General features: G+C 38.8%; 1 protein-coding gene across 2 annotated transcripts in view; it reads right to left on the bottom strand.

The window, feature by feature from the left end:
* Positions 1-3,833: 3,833 nt before the first annotated feature.
* TTC13 (tetratricopeptide repeat domain 13) overlaps positions 3,834-18,536 on the bottom strand; it is an 83,535-nt gene continuing 68,832 nt past the window's right edge. Inside the window, exons 18-23 of one of the 2 annotated variants that reach the window (XM_074947023.1) lie at positions 16,659-16,765; positions 13,188-13,323; positions 12,042-12,121; positions 11,491-11,569; positions 6,406-6,485; positions 3,834-4,668 (exon numbers count right to left, since the gene is read on the bottom strand). In XM_074947023.1, coding sequence (XP_074803124.1) covers positions 4,545-4,668; positions 6,406-6,485; positions 11,491-11,569; positions 12,042-12,121; positions 13,188-13,323; positions 16,659-16,765 — 606 coding nt within the window. In that variant the 3' untranslated portion in view covers positions 3,834-4,544. Of the gene's footprint in view, positions 4,669-6,405; positions 6,486-11,184; positions 11,570-12,041; positions 12,122-13,187; positions 13,324-16,658; positions 16,769-18,536 lie in introns of those variants that run through there. The other variant, XM_074947024.1, reaches the window with a different exon arrangement.

Here is an 18,536-nt window from a genome sequence, read left to right as displayed (position 1 = left end):
TTCTTTATCTCATCCACAGTGACTTGTTTGGTGTGGTTTTAGTCAGGCACTTCTGAGCGTGTCTCATATGTACTGCTGGCTTGGTGATTTTCCTGATTCTTTCTATTTCAGTTTTTTATTCAGTGCAATAAACATATTGGAGGAAACCCCATGACTCATAGAGGAGGTATCATCCTGAATCAGGTAGTCTTGCTGCTGCTGCTTTTCCACAGTAATTATTAATAATACCCAGTGCTTTCCAAAGGAGGTAATTACTGATGGGGAAATTGAGGCGTGGGGCAATTTCTTGCCTAAGGTCACCCAGCAGGTCAGTGACAGAGCAAGAAATAGAATCTACATCTTCTGACTCCTAATCAATTTACCCTTCTCACTTTGTCCCCCCAACAGTAAAGATATTTAGCAAGCTCTTACTAGCTGAGTTATGCTGTGTGGAGTTGGTTACCTCAACATATTAAAACAGGCTCAGTAGTAGTGGTTGGATTTTTTTTTTAAGATAAGTGAAAGTTCAGTAGCTTGACTGTAACTGGGCAGCCTGTTAGAATAATTACATTTTATTGCATAAATATATAGAAGTATTGGGTAGTATTTCTATTAAGGTGAAAGTGTGTGCAATTTTTCCCATAATACAAGCTTGGCCAATGGACCTAGGGTCTGCACTTTTAACTTCTGCTGCTGTTCCAGTCACATGCTTCCCTCTCTTGAGCAAGTAATGCCAATCATCCCAAATGCTGTGACAATTTTGTGAGTTAGACAAATACTCCCTAGTAAATATACCGTACACCAAATTTCCATGAGATATTTTTCCATTATTCTAGACTTCCTGGGGGATTCTAGAGTTAGGGTGCTAAAGTTCAGTACTCTAAAGTCACACTTATTGGTCCCAAAAATTGTTTTATAGAAATAAGCTCCCTCAAGTGAACTCTGCTCTCTGAATATCCAACTTAGAAGTGTTCTTGTTGCACATACACAGGAGTGGGTAGAGAGCATGGCTCTAAGGAAAACTTCCTGTACCCCAATCCCTGCTCATAACTGTCTGTTTTTCTGACCTTTGGGCAAGGTCTGTCCATTTCTGCAGCATGGCAGGAGGAAAAACAAAAATAATTGGGGAAGGGAGGTGAAAGGAATAATCAGTATACTTCCTGCTGAACCACTGTTACTGGTGTAACTCTTGGCTGGGCGAAGTCACAGAACTTTCCAGTCAGACATGACTGACTATTCTTGCAGCCCCGGGTCTGCTCGCATACGAGGTCTTCAAGCACTGTCTGGACCTAGTCACCCAACATATATTAAACATGTTGTCTGGTGAGTGCATGTACACCAATAATGTACCAAGATTCAAACAGCTTTAAAATCTAATCCTGACTTAAATAAGCTCTTCTCTCCAAAGGACCACTCTTGCTGCTCTTGCAGCTCCATTATCATTAAATGGGAGTTACAAATGCACAATGGAAAAAAATATTCTAACAGCACTTGCATTACACAGGGGGGTAGCTAATGTGGAACCAAGTATGATTTGTTTCAGTGATATATGGGAGGAGTAAGAGATAAGTGGAAGGAGATGGATGTTTTCACTACCCTTCTCATGTAGCTTTGGTATGCACTATGAACTATAATGTTCAAAGCGAACAGGGGCTCCAACCACACCCATTTTTTGAGGTTACATTGAAGTCTCTCTCCCCCCCCAAGAAATGGGCAAGAGATGCTTTTCATACAAGTGAAAGTTTAGGTCTCCAGCTATCAAGTGATGTCCTTTTTTAAGGTGGCTTGAGCCAATGATCATAGTTAACAACTGAAATGGGGTTGTAAATCCACAAAAATTTTAGTGTAGTCTCTAGATCAGTGGTTATCAATCTTTCCAGACTACTATACCCAATCAGAAATCTGATTTGTCTTGTGTACCCCAAGTTTCACCTCACTTAAACACTACTTGCTTACAAAATCAGACATAAAAATACAAGTAAGTGTCACAGCACACTATTACTGAAAAATTGCTTACTTTCTTATTTTTACCATATAATTATAAAATAAATCAATTGGAATATAAATATTGTACCTACATTTCAATGTGATACTTGAGGCTGTTTTTCACTTGTGAGCATTGTCTGAAGCCCAAGCCCCACCGCCCAGAGCTGAAGCATGTAACATAGCTTCATAGGGCCCCTTGTGGTGTGGGGTCCTGGGCAATTGCCATGCTTGTCACCCCTAATGCTGGCCCTGTACTTGCGACCCCCCTAAACCCATCCTGTGACCCCCCCAGGTTGAGAAACACTGATCTAGATGAGTTGAATACCCCCCTGGAAGACATCTGGTACCCCCAGGAGTACACATACCCCTGATTGAGAACCTCTACTCTAGATCTGCTGGGGGACCCCCATAAACTAAGTTTTGATTTCTCTCGTTTTCTGTTCTTTGCTATAGTGACTTTTTTAGAAAAGTAAACCTTTTGTACACTATCTTTAGGATGTCAAATTAGGAACCCTCCTGTTCAGGTAGCTTCTAACTTTGTTGAAAGATTCTGTAACAGCCCCAGATCTAACCTACTGATTTGAAACCAGTGTGACTGGATTTTAGGGACAGGGGAACACTGAGCTTATAATGGAAACTGAAATGCAACTTTAAGTATGGAGTGATGGCAGTCACTCTGTAATATAGTCTACTGTTGACAGCACAGTATTGTTTTTTAATACTTAACTCCTCTTCGGGGGTGCAATGTTTAAACTCTCCTTCCTATCCTAACTCCACTGCACCACAAATTACATTCTCAGAGGCCCCTCCTTTCAGTCACATAGACATGGGCATTCTTGGTTCTTTGCCACTTTCTTTAGGGGGACATTATTTATTCCTCATGTACATCCTCAAAAATTCAAAAAGCCACCTCTTGTAGCAGTAGGGTGTTAGAGAGGGGAAGCTGGGTGTATCCTGAGTAGCTAGAGTTCATCAGGGAGCTGCAACACTCACTGCCTGGAGGAGGAAGGATTACATAAAGACGTGTATCTATTTTCTTCTGGGCAGTGTCTGCTAGTCAGGGTGTTGGGGATTGCCTGCCCCCTGCTGCTAAATGATCTCTCTGCACCTGTCACATTCAAGCTCCAAATGGTTGCAGGTATATCATTTTTACATCCCTTGCAAAGAAGTTGCTCCCTCAGATATTTCTCACACTTGCTCTGATTAGGGGACAGCCTTGCAGTGGCCCACGTAACCTTGAGCTCTGGAAAAGTCAGAGTACATAAAACAAAGGACATAGTTAACGGAGACTAGCAGAGGGAATACTGTGCTCACAAAGTGCTTGTGACAACAAAGAGTGAATTTTGTAGAGTGATATTGTAAAAAAAGACTTCTGAAAGTCACGATCCTAGAAACAGAAGTGGGGTTTTTTTGTTTACTGTTTTTCAGGTGCAGGAGAACATTAAAGACCAAAAAACTAGTCAGATTAAGTAATTGAGAAAATGGCCACACTGAGGGAAAAAAACATCTAACCCACCCTAGTCTACTGGAGATTTTGTGGCTGAAACGACCTACTTCACAAAAGCTGCCAAGATCACTCAGGAGACAGAATCTGCATAGGCTACAGAGGTCCCCCTGATTCTGAAGATAAGCCACAATTTACTGGGACTCCCTGCAAATGGTGGTGGTCACTTTTGTTGCTGCCTGAAAGAAAATCCACCTCTTTCAATAGAATACAGTTTGTGGTGTCACCCTCACTGCCTGAGTTGAGCCAGGCCAGCCTGATGGGCTACCAACTAGCTCTGAGTTTCCCCAGGATGCTGTCCCTCCCTACCACCATCTGACAAACCAGCCTCAGTACCATTCCAGGTGGCTCTCCCAGTACATTCACAATCTATTGGTGCCCTCCCCATCAAGAAACCCAACAGCAGCATGCCAGCCTCACTTGCAAGTAACAACGCCCACCAGTATAAGTCTGTCATTTGCTCACCAGAAAAGGCTCATTTTAAGCATATCATTTGTTTATTTTTATTTCCAAAGTTTGTTTTCCTGAAACCAATTTCTTTACAAGTGTTCCTGACATTATTTGTCAAACAGGTATTTGAAACACTTCTTCATAAGACAACATTATGTAACGTGTGTTTTTATGCATTATACACATAGGTATGGTTCATAAAGTTTTCACAGTTAAATTTTTTGTTTTGAAGAACCTGAAGACATATGACTGAAAGACGGAGGAGATATGGGATTTTCAAAGTGCATTAAGGAAAACATTCTTTAAGAACAAAATCCATATCTGCAGCAGGTTCGAAGTAGTTCCCATTCAATTATATTATATCACCCTTAGGTTTGGTCACTGAAATAAATTTTCTATTCGGAAAGCAGTGGCATTAAATTATGCATGGAAACATTCATCGTATATTTTCAATCAAACAAAGATTTTCCCGTTTGTTTAGAGCCCCTAAGGTAAAGAAAATGGTTCAAGCATTACATTTATCAAAAATTGTATCAAAAGTAACAAAGGACCCAGTTTATTCATAATTTTTCCTTTTCAAAAATAATTTACAAAACAAGAGGTCTTGGCCCTTTATTTGTATAAATTACACAGCAACTATAGTTCTTTTAAGACAATGAGAAGAATCTGCATTTAGCACCTCAATCATTGTTCTTAACGTTGGAAAACTCTCTGATACTGATGGAAGACTCTTGTAAGAAGGAGAAATACTGAAAAAGAGAACAAAATTAAACTGCAATAGAGTTTAAAAATTTACTTCAAGGACAAAGTTTCAGTCTGTACTGATTTAGGGCGCAATCTTGGTCAGGAGTTTGTTGCTCAGATCTTTTGCTCACCATGACTCACACCTCGGCAAGTAGCCTCAGCATGGAGAATGAGCTAATCACAATATAAAGGAGCCTTCTGGGATTGCAATAATTAGGATGAACTAAGATTTACTTCTCTAACAACCATTATTCATTTTGTAAAATAACCACTCCAAACTGATATACCATTGCATTACTCTTCATAGTGAAGGTGGTGTCAACACTTGTTTTAATACTTTAATAATACATTAATGAAATGTGTGAGAGATTAAAAATTGCAAAATGAACATTTACAGTTTGCACACGAGTATTAATTTTAATACCATAATATGTATACAAGACGATAAAGTCAAAGTTTGTGTGGTTTCAATTAAAAAAATGCAACAAAATATGGTCTGCTTCAATGTTGCATCAATGCAGTATATTTAATGTATTCCTTTCCTTTATATAAGGAAACTGAAATTGTTTGACTTACAAATACATTTATTATCTGAAAGTGCAATCAGTCTCAGATTCAAATTAATGTACCTGAATGTTTATGCTTTCCTTCATTTAAATAGAATATAGTTCTTGTGAAAGTTAGCAGGCTGACAACCATAGATAATTAAGTTAAGCTATCAACAGAAGAGGTACAGCACAGAGCAGCAGTGCAGGATTTCCTTAAACTACCCCACAAAGTGCCTTAATCCTGACCTAGACGGACCACCTTTAGGAATGTTTAGGAACCTATTTCAGTCTCCAGCCCATTCAAAGTGTTGCTTTTGTACTGAGAATGACCACAAAGGGACAATTAGTGCCAAGTTTCTGACAGTTTTGTGATGGGAACACCCATTTACAAGGAATGAATGTGTGTACTCCATTGTAAATATGTCTGGATACACACACACTAGAATATATTTACGTAATAAAGGGTAGTTTTAAAACACTAGATTTCATTCTGCACTAAAAACATTCACATTTTTAACTCCTTTTAATTTCTCCACCATAAATGCCCTCAGAGGCCTGGTATTGCAGAAAACTTCCAGGAAATGAGCTAGATGTGGATCCCTCCAGTGCCACGTGAATTAGCCAAAGTAGGATGGATCAGTAGTGACTCACTTTCCCCCCGGGTGCTACCAAACCCAAATTCTTATCCCTTTGTGTGCTTCAACACCTTATACTACTTCTAGACTGCTGGGCAGGCCCATGACTTATTATTTAAACTTAACATTGAAAGTCACTAATTTTACTATGCACAAGTGCTATAGGGTATTTAGCTGGTGGCAATTTTTTAAAAAAATCTGTATTAAGTTACAGTTTAAACAATTTAACAATTCTAATATCCTGCTGATAACCAATGGTGAAATTCACCGCAGTACAGAGGGTCTATGCAAGGCTATACGTACCACATTAACCTTTAGCATAGGCATTAAGTGGATTTTCATTGGTACATATGGCCTTGTGCATGCCCTGTGCACTAGAATGAATTTTATCATGATAGGCTGTAGTACAATAAACTGGCTCAGAGGAAGCATGATCATCTTAACATTTATGGTTTACTAAGGACTATCACAGGTCATATTTGTTTTACATACACGTATACATTTTGTTTAAGTCTGCATATAAGAATTTTGAATTTTTTTTCTTTGACAAGACATTTACCTTTGGAGATTCATCCAGCTTCTGGCTATTTTGCTAAAGGCCTCAGAACCAGGTGCTGTCATGGCTTCAAAATCAACCAACTGAAACAAAACAGATCATCAACAAATAATTACAAAGGAGTAAGATAGTATGGCATTTTGAAAAGTGCTAACTTATTGTTAGTACATCCATGAGAATGACCAATGCCTTTCCTAATCTATTAAAAAAGACTAAACCCATGGAATTAGAGAAGTACCTATGTTGTCACCAACGTTCTCATCCTTTTGCAGTGGAATCTAGCATATCTTCTGATGTCTTAATCAGAATTAATGGACACAAGTGATTAAATGCCATAACATTATGAAATCAAGGGTGGTTTTAAAACAATAGATTGCATTCCCCATTAATAAATAAAAATTGGAAGGCTGGATGTTTGTTCTGTGGTATTAGTGGATGGCCTACTGAAGAAATTCAGTAATGCCAGAAATCTGGGATAATACTGGGCTTTTCTAGCATTTTGTATCAATCTAATTCTTCCCATTATGTATTTCTGAACGCCAGTTTAGCATTAGTAAGAACTATGATTTAAGGGTGGGTTTTTTCGTAATTTTGACATGTATACTACTAAACATAGCCAAGACATCTGGGCAACATCAGTAAAAGCCAGTCAAAGTGCTACACCCTATTTCAGTGGTGGGCAACCTGCGGGCCGCACGCAGCCCATCAGGGTAATCTGCTGGTGGGCCGTGAGACAGTTTGTTTACATTGACTGTCCGCAGGCACGGCCGCCCGCAGCTCCCAGTGGCCACAGTTCACCGTTCCCGGTCAATGGGAGCTACAGGAAGTGACGGCCAGCATGTCCCTGTGGCCCATGCAGCTTCCCGAAACTCCCACTGGCCGGGAACGGCAAACCGCAGCCACTGGAAGCTGCGGGCGGCTGTGCCTGTGGACGTATATGTAAACAAGTGTCTTGCGGCCGGCCAGCAGATTACCCTGATGGGCTGCGTGAGGCCCACGGGCCGCAGGTTGTCCACCATGGCCCTATTTCATCTCATAAAGGTCAATCAAAAAACTATTCAGAAAAATACATTTGGCACTCTGCCCTGAAGCTTACCAAATTCATGCTCCGGCGGATTGCTGGAAAGAACAGTTTAGTAATTGGCCCTCCACTGAGAAAGACTTGCTCCTGGACATTGAAAATTCAAAGTATAGTTCACTTTGAAGTGACTAGAACTGGCAGTGACATTCTATTAGAATTCTTTGAGGGTGTCAAGCATGTGGACAAGGGTAATCCAGCTGATACAGTATACTTGGATTTTCAGAAAGCCTTTGACAAGGTCCCTCACCAAAGGCTCTTTAGCAAACTAAGGAGTCAGGGATAAGAGGGAAGGTCCTCTCATGGATAAGTAAAAGATAGGAAACAAAGGGTAGGAATGGATGGTCAGTTTGCACAGTGGAGAGAGGTAAATAGCAAGGTCCCCCAAGACTCTGTACTGGGACCTATGCTGTTCAATATATTCATAAATGATCTGGAAAAGGAGATGATCAGTGAGGTGGCAAAATCTAAAGACAATACAAAGTGACTCAAGACAGTTAAGTCCAAAGCTGATTGCGAAAGTTACAAAGGGATCTCAGTAAACTGGATGACTGGGCGACAAAATGGCAGATGAAATTCAGCGTTGATAAGTGTAAAGAAATGCACACCTTAAAACCTAATCCCAACCATACATACAAAATGACGGGGTCTAAATTAGCTGTTACTACTCCAGAAAGAGATCTTGGAGTCATTGTGGATAATTTTCTGAAAACATCTGCTCAATGTGAGGCAGCAATCAAAAAAAGCTAACAAAGTTATGAACCATTAGGAAAGCGATAGACAACAGAAAATATCAAAATGCCAATATATAAACCCATGGTATGCCCACACCTTGAATACTGTGTCACCCATCTGAAAAAGGATATATTAGAATTGGAAAAGGTACAGAGAAGGGATATGGAACAGTTTCCATATGAGGAGAGATTAATAAGACTGGGACCTTTCAGCTTGGAAAAGAGACGGCTAAGAGGGGATATGGCAGGTCTATAAAAACATGAATGGTGTGGAGAAAGTGTTATTTACCCCTTCACATAAACACAATACTTAGGGGTCACCCAGTGAAATTAATAGGCAGTAGGTTTAAAACAACATAAGGAAGTACTTCTTCACACAACGCAAAATCAACCTGTGGAACTCGTTGCCATGGCACATTATGAAGGCTACAAGTATAATTGGGGGTTCAAAAGATGGTCAGGGATGCAACCCCTTGCTCCAGGTGTCCCTAAACTGTGAACTGCCAAAAGCTGGGACTGGATGAAACGATATGGATTGCTCAAAATTGCCCTGTTCTGTTCACTCCCTCTGAAGCATCTGGCACTGGCCACTGTAAGAAGACAGGATACTGGGCTAGATGGACCACTGGTCTGACACAGCATGGCCATTCTTATTTGTTCTCTGCTTATTGTCTTAATTTTCAATATTGAATTAGCTCAATTTTTTCTTGCTATCAGCCTTCTAAACTCATCAATAGTGAAGAGAGAAGCTAGGTTCTGTACTTCCTTTTTCATGCTTCATCGCCAGTAAAGGGTATTGCAAGCCAAACTCTTATCGGTTACACCTGCATAATATTTTCTTCAATGGTTTTTTTTAACTCATTGGAGCTTAGTCAACAATTCTGTTGGTGAGGCATAAGGAGGAACAGAATCCAGCTCATTCTCCCTTAGCTGAATTGGTTCTGCAGTGCTAACAGTAAAAAAAGAGGTTACTCATCTTGCACAGTAACTGCAGTTTGTCCAAGATGTGTCCTCGTATGGTGCTCAATTCCCATTCAGCATGCACCTCTCGAGTCCTTGATTAGAGATTTGTACACTAGCAGTGCCCCTTCAGCCTGCACATATGCCCTATGCCTCCTCATGCTGGACACCGAGGCAACGTAGAGAGAAGTGGACAAACCACCCTCAGTTCCTTCTCCACACAAATGTGTCCACAGAGAACAATCCAAAGCAGAGGTGAAGGAAGGGCTGGTAGCGGAGCATCTATAGAGATATACATCTCAAAAAACTACAGTTATGGCACAAGGTGAGTAACCTCTTCCTCTCCTTCGAGTAGTGTCTCAGAGTGCTCCACTTCAGGTGACTTCCAGAGGGAGGAGCGAGCTTTGGAACTGAGCTCAGAACTGAAGATAGTACTGCAGCAGCCAGAGCTGCATTGGATTTGATGACATGGATTAAAGAGCAGAGCTTCCAAAATGTATGTACTGAAACCCACGCAGCAGCCCTACACATCTCACACACTGGTATGTTCTTAAGCAAAGCAGTGGATGTTGCTTGTGACCTGGTAGAATGTGCTGTCATCCTTTGAAGAGGATGAAAGCCTGCAGTCTCATAACATGTGATACATCCAGATATCCATCCTGATAGTCTCTGAGCAGAAATCGTGGATCCCTTGGATCTATTCGTGAAGGAGATGAATAGCCTGGGTAACCTTCAAAATTGCTTTATCCTATCCAAGTAGGAGGCCACAGCCATTCTAAGACCCAGGGTATTAAAAGAGGCCCCTGCAGAGTTGTGTGGCTTTGGGAAAAAACACTGGTAAAATGAACGGATTGGCAAAGAAGGAACCTCCAAGAGAACCTTAGATAAGAATTTAGGATGTGTATGTAAAGAAACCTTATCCTTGAAGAATACTGTAAAGGGAGGATCTGCCATCAAGGCACCAATCTCCCCAACTCTACAGGCCATGGCTACTAAACATGATGGCTACTAAAAAGGCCATTTTCATAGATAAATGGAACAGAGAACAGGCTGCCATAGGTTCGAATGGATGTTTCATAAGGTACAACAGAATCTCAGAGTTGTGAACACCAGAGTTTCGAACTGACCAGTCAACCACACACCTCATTTGGAACCAGAAGTATGCAATCAGGCAGCAGCAGAGACCTCCCACCCCCCCCCAAAAAGCAAGTTCAGTACTGTGTTAAACGTAAACTACTAAAAAAAGGGAAAGTTTAAAAAAAAGATTTGACAAGGTAAGGAAACTGTTTCTGTGCTCGTTTCATTTAAATGAAGATGGTTAAAAGCAGCATTTTTCTTCTGCATAGTAAAGTTTCAAAGCTGTATTAAGTAAATGTTCAGTTGTAAATTTTTGAAAGAACCACCATAATGTTTTGTTCAGAGTTACAAACATTTCAGAGTTACGAATAACCTCCATTCCTGAGGTTTTCGTAACTCTGAGGTTCTGCTGTAATTGAGTACCAGATTGAGGTCCCAGGCACTGCTAGTGGAAAAATCTCAGATCAAAGCATCGAGAGGTGCATGTGCACCTGGAGTGTGGCCCCCTAGAGATACGACTCAAAGAAGCAGCTTATTTTTGTCAGTAAAGTCAGCAGCTATGACTAACTACACAAAAGGAACATATCTGATGAGTGAGGTGGTATCATTTTTACATAGTCACTTTTCAGACCAGAACTACACTTTAAACTCCAGAACCACCAGCAAAGGTAATTCAGCAGTTCATACATAACTCCTGTGGCAGAAGATGGGATGAGATGCTCTTTCATATAAATGTGTTTCAGACCATTTAGAACTCTGTAAATTGCAACCACATTGAACTTCATCTGCAAGCAAAGAGGAAACACTACTATTGCGTGCCTATAAGAGCCCACTGCACTCCAGAGATAAAATATGCATTCTGCTCAAGCTGAATCTTCAGAGACTTCTTCAAGGGGAACCACAAGTAGGAGGTCACCACTGGGATCTGGCATTAAAGTTATAAAGGCATGGATTACTGTGGGAAGGTCCACATCAGAGGGGAACAGCTGCAGCCTCAGGGCTAACCATAGATGCTGAAATATACTTTATATCACAGGTTGTCATCTGCGAATCCAAAAAAACACAAAAAGCAATGAATCCTAAAAAACACTATAAAATTGTAAGCCACCATGGTAAAGCATGGACAAACACCTGATACACACACCGAGTCCTTGCTTATTCCTTCAGCTGCTTCTCCATACTTAGAAGTATCACTTCTGTTATCTAGGTTGAGCCAGTGTATTTTTATGTAGAACTTGCCTTTCCTTTTGGTATTTTTCCTGCTACTTCTTTCCCACTTGCCATCAGTGCTCCCATGATCACCGAATAAGCTATCACGCTAAAAAATAAAGAGCAACAAGTCTCTTTCCGTAATATTTTTCAGTTGGAATTATTTTACATTACACAAATTCAACTTCTTACTCATTAGTTAAAAATTAAAAAAGCACTTCAAGGTATTCTTTTTTAATTAGAGATAAAAACAGACACCTGACACCTTAGTAAAAATCAGGGATTCAGGTACTGAGGAGCTGTAGTTCTATAGCCTTATTGATGGACTGGTTACTGACTGATAAATTAGTTAATATTGATTAACCACAGACCACAGTGGTCAATAAAGGTTTGGCCTCCTGAGGGCTACAGCATCAGGAATGTTATCAGTATCATTAGAATAAGAAACCCTAGAAACACATGAGAAACTGCAGTTTATCACAAGTCCCTTTATTAACAAATCCACTAAGCAGATAAACAATCCCACATTCACTAAAATAGAATAGCAGATGGACAGATAATGCACAAAATCAGTCACTAACCTGGATCCTCTTGAGAGTGGCATTAAGTTATAGAAGTAATAAACTAAAGACAGGATTAGGTTGCACACAGCATCTGCCTCCTAGGTAAAAAAAAATGCAAGAAGGGGCTCAAAAAATACTTTAGTGTACAGATATGAGATGAAGAAACATATAAGAATGTTAGTGTACTTTGTAATACCCTCCATTAAGTAATTATACAATATACTCAACAATACGGTGGGTTGTTTTTTTTTGTTTTTTTTTAAGAAAAATATTTCATAAGTTTCAATAAAACTGAACCATCCCTATTGTGAACATTGGAAGATAAAGTAACTCAAAAAGGTCAAGCTAAGGAACTAGCTTGAACAACAAATTAGCATTGTATTTCACCCAGCATTAAGGCATTATGCTATGTTAAAGATCCTGATAAATCTAAAGCACAGCGAGCTTCTCAGGTAGAATGCAATCAACTTGAAAACAATTCTATTGTTTTATCATGTATTTATGTCAATTCTCATTTTACAACTAGCTGTCAAGAACTAGTCTATGAACAACATTAAATAGTGCTCATCATGGTAATAATATGCCATGGTTGCAAGCCAGGATAAAAAAAATAATGGCATTTTTATTATGGAACATTTCATGCTGTGTGTTTGGAATTAAACTATTACTTAGCAAAGCAGAGCAACTTAATAGGTTTCCATTGTTTAAGGGTAATCTTTCACTTAATTTCTTCTTACTAGTAGCATTTCAATAAGAGGTGAATGTTATTACTTATTTAGGAACTGTGCCAAACAATCTGAACGCACAGTAAACTGGAATGTATTTTGACAAAAATAAAAAATGATAGTATAGATATTAAAAATTAATTATATAGAGAATTCATGGATTACACAGCCTGAAGAGACCACTGTTATCATCCAGTCTGACTTCCAGCATAATACAGGCCACAGAACTTCCCTAATTAATTCCTGTTTGAACCAGAGAATATCTTTTAGAAAAAAACATCCAATCTTGATTTTAAAATTGCAAGTGATGGAAAATCCATCACAACCCTTGGTAAGATTCCAATGGTTAATTACCCTCACTGTTAAAAATTTGCCCCTTAAATCAGGTCAAAATTCATGCTAGCTTCAATCAAATTAGTTGCTTCCATAAAAACCTTACCCCAAGTTCTGCAGAAAGAATTAGTACTTTTCCTTTGGCTGTTAGATCCTTATATAATGCATCTATTTCTGCATGATACAATTGTGTTCTTTCTTCCGTTGTCTGAGTTTCCACTGAAAATAATATGTTCCCAACTCTAATACAAAAGATTATTTGAATAAATGTCAAGAAACTAATCAAATACTTAAAAGAGGTGCAAAAATGCAAGATAGTTAAGGCTAATATTTCTTCCTTCTGCCAAAACCTTCTCCCATACCACCCCTACTTAAAGCAAGAAAACAAATCTGCTGCCCACTCAAATAAGAAGCACTGAGGTTGAAATAGAAACATCAGAGAATTTATTTTAATATTCTTACTGACAAAGTGGTAGGTGCTATCTGCAATTTTTAATTGCAAATAATTGCTAATATTTTGATGGACGGAAGTCTAGAGGCTTTGGGGATTTTTTTAGACAGAGCATTAAAGTTTTATTTTTACATTTACACCCTTCCTGCACCAATGTTTGCAGACAGGGTGGAAACCAGCCTCTTCCATTAACCACCGTTATTTGCTGCTCCTTCCATTTGCTCTGTGGTATTGAGATAGACGAGCCTGCCCTCCCTGCTAAGGGCTCTTTTTAAGGTTTCTCTTGGGTGTCCTCATTTCCTCATACCAGTTGGTTTCCACTTAACAGCTTCATGGGGGAGTGTGTGTGCTGGCACCACAAGTAGATGCCCCAAATACGTCTAACGCTTTCTGGTTCTGGTAGAAATGAGCTGCTGGTGGGTGATTTCTCAGGTCTCTTCGTTGGTGACTACGTCTTTCCAACCAATTCCCAGAGTCTTTTGTTGGCATTTATTTTAAAATGTGTCTAGTTTTCTGTTTGATATTTTAGTAGATCTCCAGCTCTCACAGCTGTATGATAGCAATGAGATTAGGTTTGAATTGAAAATTCTTAGTTTTGTTTAGGTGCCGTATATCTTTGATTTCCATATGCTGTTGAGTTTAGTAAATGCAATGGATGCTTTTCCTATCCCTGATCTCACTTCCTTCTTGAGGTCTCTGTTGGCTAATATGGTGCAGCACAGGTATATGAACTGTTCTACTCTCAATATTTTTGCCTTCTAATGGGATGTTACTGCTTAATGTCTGAGTTTCAAGGATGTTTGTTTTACCATAACTAAATTTGAGCCCTACTCGGCCTACTATTTTTGCCAAGTTGTCTGTCTTTGTAACTTTTCAGAGGTGTTACTCAGAAAATAAAAATTTATCCACACAATATGAAAACAAGAAATTTAAAATGATCTGGAGAAAGGGGTAAACAGTGAGGCGGCAAAATTTGCAGATGATACAAAACTACTCAAGATAGTTAAGTCCCAGGCAGACTGCGAAGAGCTACAAAAGGATCTCTCAAAACTGGGTGACTGGGCAAAAAAAAGGCAGATGAAATTCAATGTTGATAAAAGCAAAGTAATGCACACTGGAAAACATAATCCCAACTGTACATATAGAATGATGGGGTCTAAATTAGCTGTTACCACTCAAGAAAGAGATCTTGGAGTCATTGTGGATAGTTCTCTGAAAACATCCACTCAATGTGCACCAGCAGTCAAAAAAGTGAACAGAATGTTTGAAATCATTAAGAAAGGTATAGATAATAAGACAGAAAATATCATATTACCTCTATATAAATCCATGGTACGCCCACATCTTGAATACTGTGTGCAGATGTAGTCGCCCCATCTCAAAAAAGATATATTGGACTTGGAAAAGGTTCAGAAAAGGGCAACAAAAATGATTAGGGGTATGGAACGGCTGCCATACGAGGAAAGATTAATAAGACTGGGACTTTTCAGCTTGGAAAAGAGACAACTAAGGGGGGAATGTAATAGAGGTCTATAAAATCATAACTGGTGTGGAGAAGGTAAATAAGGAAGTACTATTCACTCCTTCTCCTAACATAAGAACTAGGGGCCACCAAATGAAATTAATAGGCAGCAGGTTTAAAAAAACAAAGGAAGTATTTTTTTACACAACTCACAGTCAACCTGTGGAACTTCTTGCAGAGGATGTTGTGAAGGCCAAGACTATAACAGGGTTCAAAAAAGAACTAGATAAATTCATGGAAGATAGCCACTGATGGACCTATTAGCCAGGATGGGCAGGGATGGTGTTCCTAGCCTCTGTTTGCCAGAAGCTGGGAATGGATCACTTGATTACCTATTCTGTTCATTCCCTCTGGGGCACCAGGCATTGGCCACTGTTGGAAGACAGGATACTGGACTAGATGGACCTTTGGTCTGACCCAGTATGGCCGTGCTTATGTTCTCTCATGGTACCTTTCTATTTCAGTCTGTTTTATTTGCTTAGAATCCACAGCATGTTTGTTTTGTTAACTTTGAAACTCCAGAAATGGAATTGTTTCCTAAATAGTGCTAATTACTACAAATTTGGTCTTTATGTGGAACAATTCAGATTCTTACCAAAATTTTACACTTGTAATTTAATTTTCATAGTTGTGATAGTTTCACAGAGATAAATACTTTCCTAATATAATGAAACTATCTTGTGCATCATCATATTATGAATGTGCAGAAGGTCTAGAGATTAAAATTCAAAAGGGAAAAATCCACTGGGGTTCAGTAAAATGTCTACCTTCCACACTAAAGATGTCTGCAGTAGGTTGTAGAACACTTTAAATGACAGTGTAGAATTTAGATTCCCTAAGTAATCTGAATGGAAAGAACGTCTAAGAAAATTATCAATTCCCATTATGAATTGTTGTGGTCAGACCATAGAGATCTTTTGAACATGGGCTTAAAAATCACTCTTTAGGAGTGCTGGCTTCTTGCTTCTCAAAGGGGGTATTTACTATCTCAACCAGTAATGGACCCAATGCCTCCTCACTACAATTTACCAACTAGGAATTACATGAGTCTAACTAGTAGGGTATTGCCTGAAGCGCCACAAAACACTCAAAAATCTCAGTAAAATAAGAAGGCCAAAAACCCCTGTTCTGTCCATCCCTACTTTTAGAATGGATCCACTATGATGGTGATTTCCAATCCATTCTGATTCAGAGCACTCAGATCTGTTTTTATGGTTTATGAAGTAGACTGAAAAGTCCTCAGAGCAGAAAACATTTTACTCTATACATGTGGAGATGGCTTGGTGAATCAAAACTGTCAGCCATACAGTTCTGCTGATCAGAATTTTGTGGATACCATTATGAAGGATAAAACTTTTCAATGTGCATTCAACAGCATGAGTTGAATAATAGGGTCACTGTCAGCTGAGATGCTGCACACTTGAGAACCACTTCCAGACTCAGTGAGACTAAGTCATCTACACAAAGGGCCCAATCACACAAGTACAAAATGCCACTAGAACAAGAAATTAATTGCTATTGATAATTCATACTTCAACATTTCTTCATTGCCATTTCCTTAAAGATCAGAATATTAAAAATATGAATTTTTAAAGCAAACGTACTTGTCTCCTGTTATTGTAATTGTGAATCCATCATATTCCTTCCCTTGATCTTTGAGGCTAGGGACTTTTGTGTTTACAGTAAACCCATCTCTTGTTTTACTGTTAAACTGCTTTCAGAAAAAAGGAAACATATTAGAATAAATATAGAAGGATAAGCTTTCTAGCCACTGTTCTGTAACACTGATTTCTAGAGGACAGTTTTAACAAGAGATAGCTAGTGCAGCTATGGTCTTCTAAATAAAAAATTTAAAGAAAAAAGACTAAGCTAGAACTATACAGACAAATGTTTTTCCCAAGCCCCAGTATGATACTTATCATTTGGCATATTTATGTGAAAACAGTAATATAAGTTGTAGAGTCTGTATTTTACGTTAATACTTTGTAATTAAATGAATTACTCTGAATTGCATTCCAGAACATAGCTCACAATTTTTTACTGTTAGCCAATCTCATTCAACATTCTTTGCATAGTTTTCTCCTCACCAGAAGGAAAAACAAAACAAAACGCTTTTTCAAATTTTGCAAAGCCAAAAAATAGTGATTTAAATTTAAAATTGAGGCCAAAGGCCACAACTAATGTGACAATTATAAACCACAATAACTTTATTCAAATAAAGCTAAGAGTCAAGTTTTATTCAAAGTTACCCACCTATTTGAACAACCAGACCACTTAAATACTAACTGGCTCTCTCAATTTATCCATGCAGCATTAAAGACAATTGCTCCATTTCCATTGTTGAGTGAATGGCTTTTGCAACCATGTCTTTTAAAATACAATAGTATGATCCATGGAATTATGTTTTGGCCAACAGGATTTCATTATTTAAAAAAATTAAAAGCTTTTATTGAGAAATAGCATTCCAATGTGATATGTACAATTGAGAAGGGTACACATGCAATCCAAATCAGATCAAAATCATTGTTTTTTGAAGACCAGGAATATTTGCTGCCAATTCTTAGGAAGAGATCTTTATTTCTAGCTAAATCATTCACAGTTCCTTAAATAGTTATATATTTTTGTCATCTCTGTACTAATCTGTGTTTTCAAATCAGCTGATAACATTTCCTTTTGTCAAGTACCTCTGCAAAAAGTGGCATCCATTTTGCTTTAGAGGGCCTTACATTATGATTTCCAATATCATAATGTGTTGTACAGGACAATCAAATATCTTTCAATTTTTCCTTCCCAGGCTTTTGTTTAGTTTTACTGGAATCCACTCCAAAAAAAGGTGAGCACCGGCTTGGAGACTGAGAGCTGACAGGGCTGTAAAGGTATGGTCTTAAACTGCCCTAACCCTCAGACAACCCTTAATATATGCTTTAAGAAAGTAACTTGGAGGTGACATTTGCGCCACTTATCAGAGAACCACACAGAAAGCCTAGGTAGCAGTGTTTAAGCTTCTGTGAAGACATCTATACCTGATCAGTTTGAATTACCCTGCTTTGATTGGTGTGAATGTTCCTTTCTGAACTATTCAAGTCTGAATATTTTATTTATATTCTGTTCATTTTAGAGATTTTTTTTTTAAATCAAGCCCTTCTTGCCATATTCCCAAAGATTTAAATACTCAACTAACATTAGATTTATTTGAAAAATCTTAGAACTAAACCCTGAGCTGGAAGGACCTAATGGTTAGTAGGGATGAAAGAGTAACTCAGTTTCCATGCCACATAATCCAAAGCCTTTTTATGGAGGCTACCAACAGGGTGCTAATAATTGGAAGGGGCGAGCTGGGTTTGGTGATTCTGGTACTTTTCCACTAGATCAGAGTAGAAGCCACCAGTTCATTCCACGTTGGTCATCAGCCATTAACAGGCAACTACTTTTGCTCATTGCTGCTCTGGGCCACATTCAAATCAGTGGCCCTGAACTGAAAA

This window comes from Natator depressus, chromosome 3 (genome assembly GCF_965152275.1).
Source record: "Natator depressus isolate rNatDep1 chromosome 3, rNatDep2.hap1, whole genome shotgun sequence".
NCBI lineage: Eukaryota > Metazoa > Chordata > Testudines > Cheloniidae > Natator > Natator depressus.
This window is presented reverse-complemented; position numbering and strand designations above follow the sequence as displayed.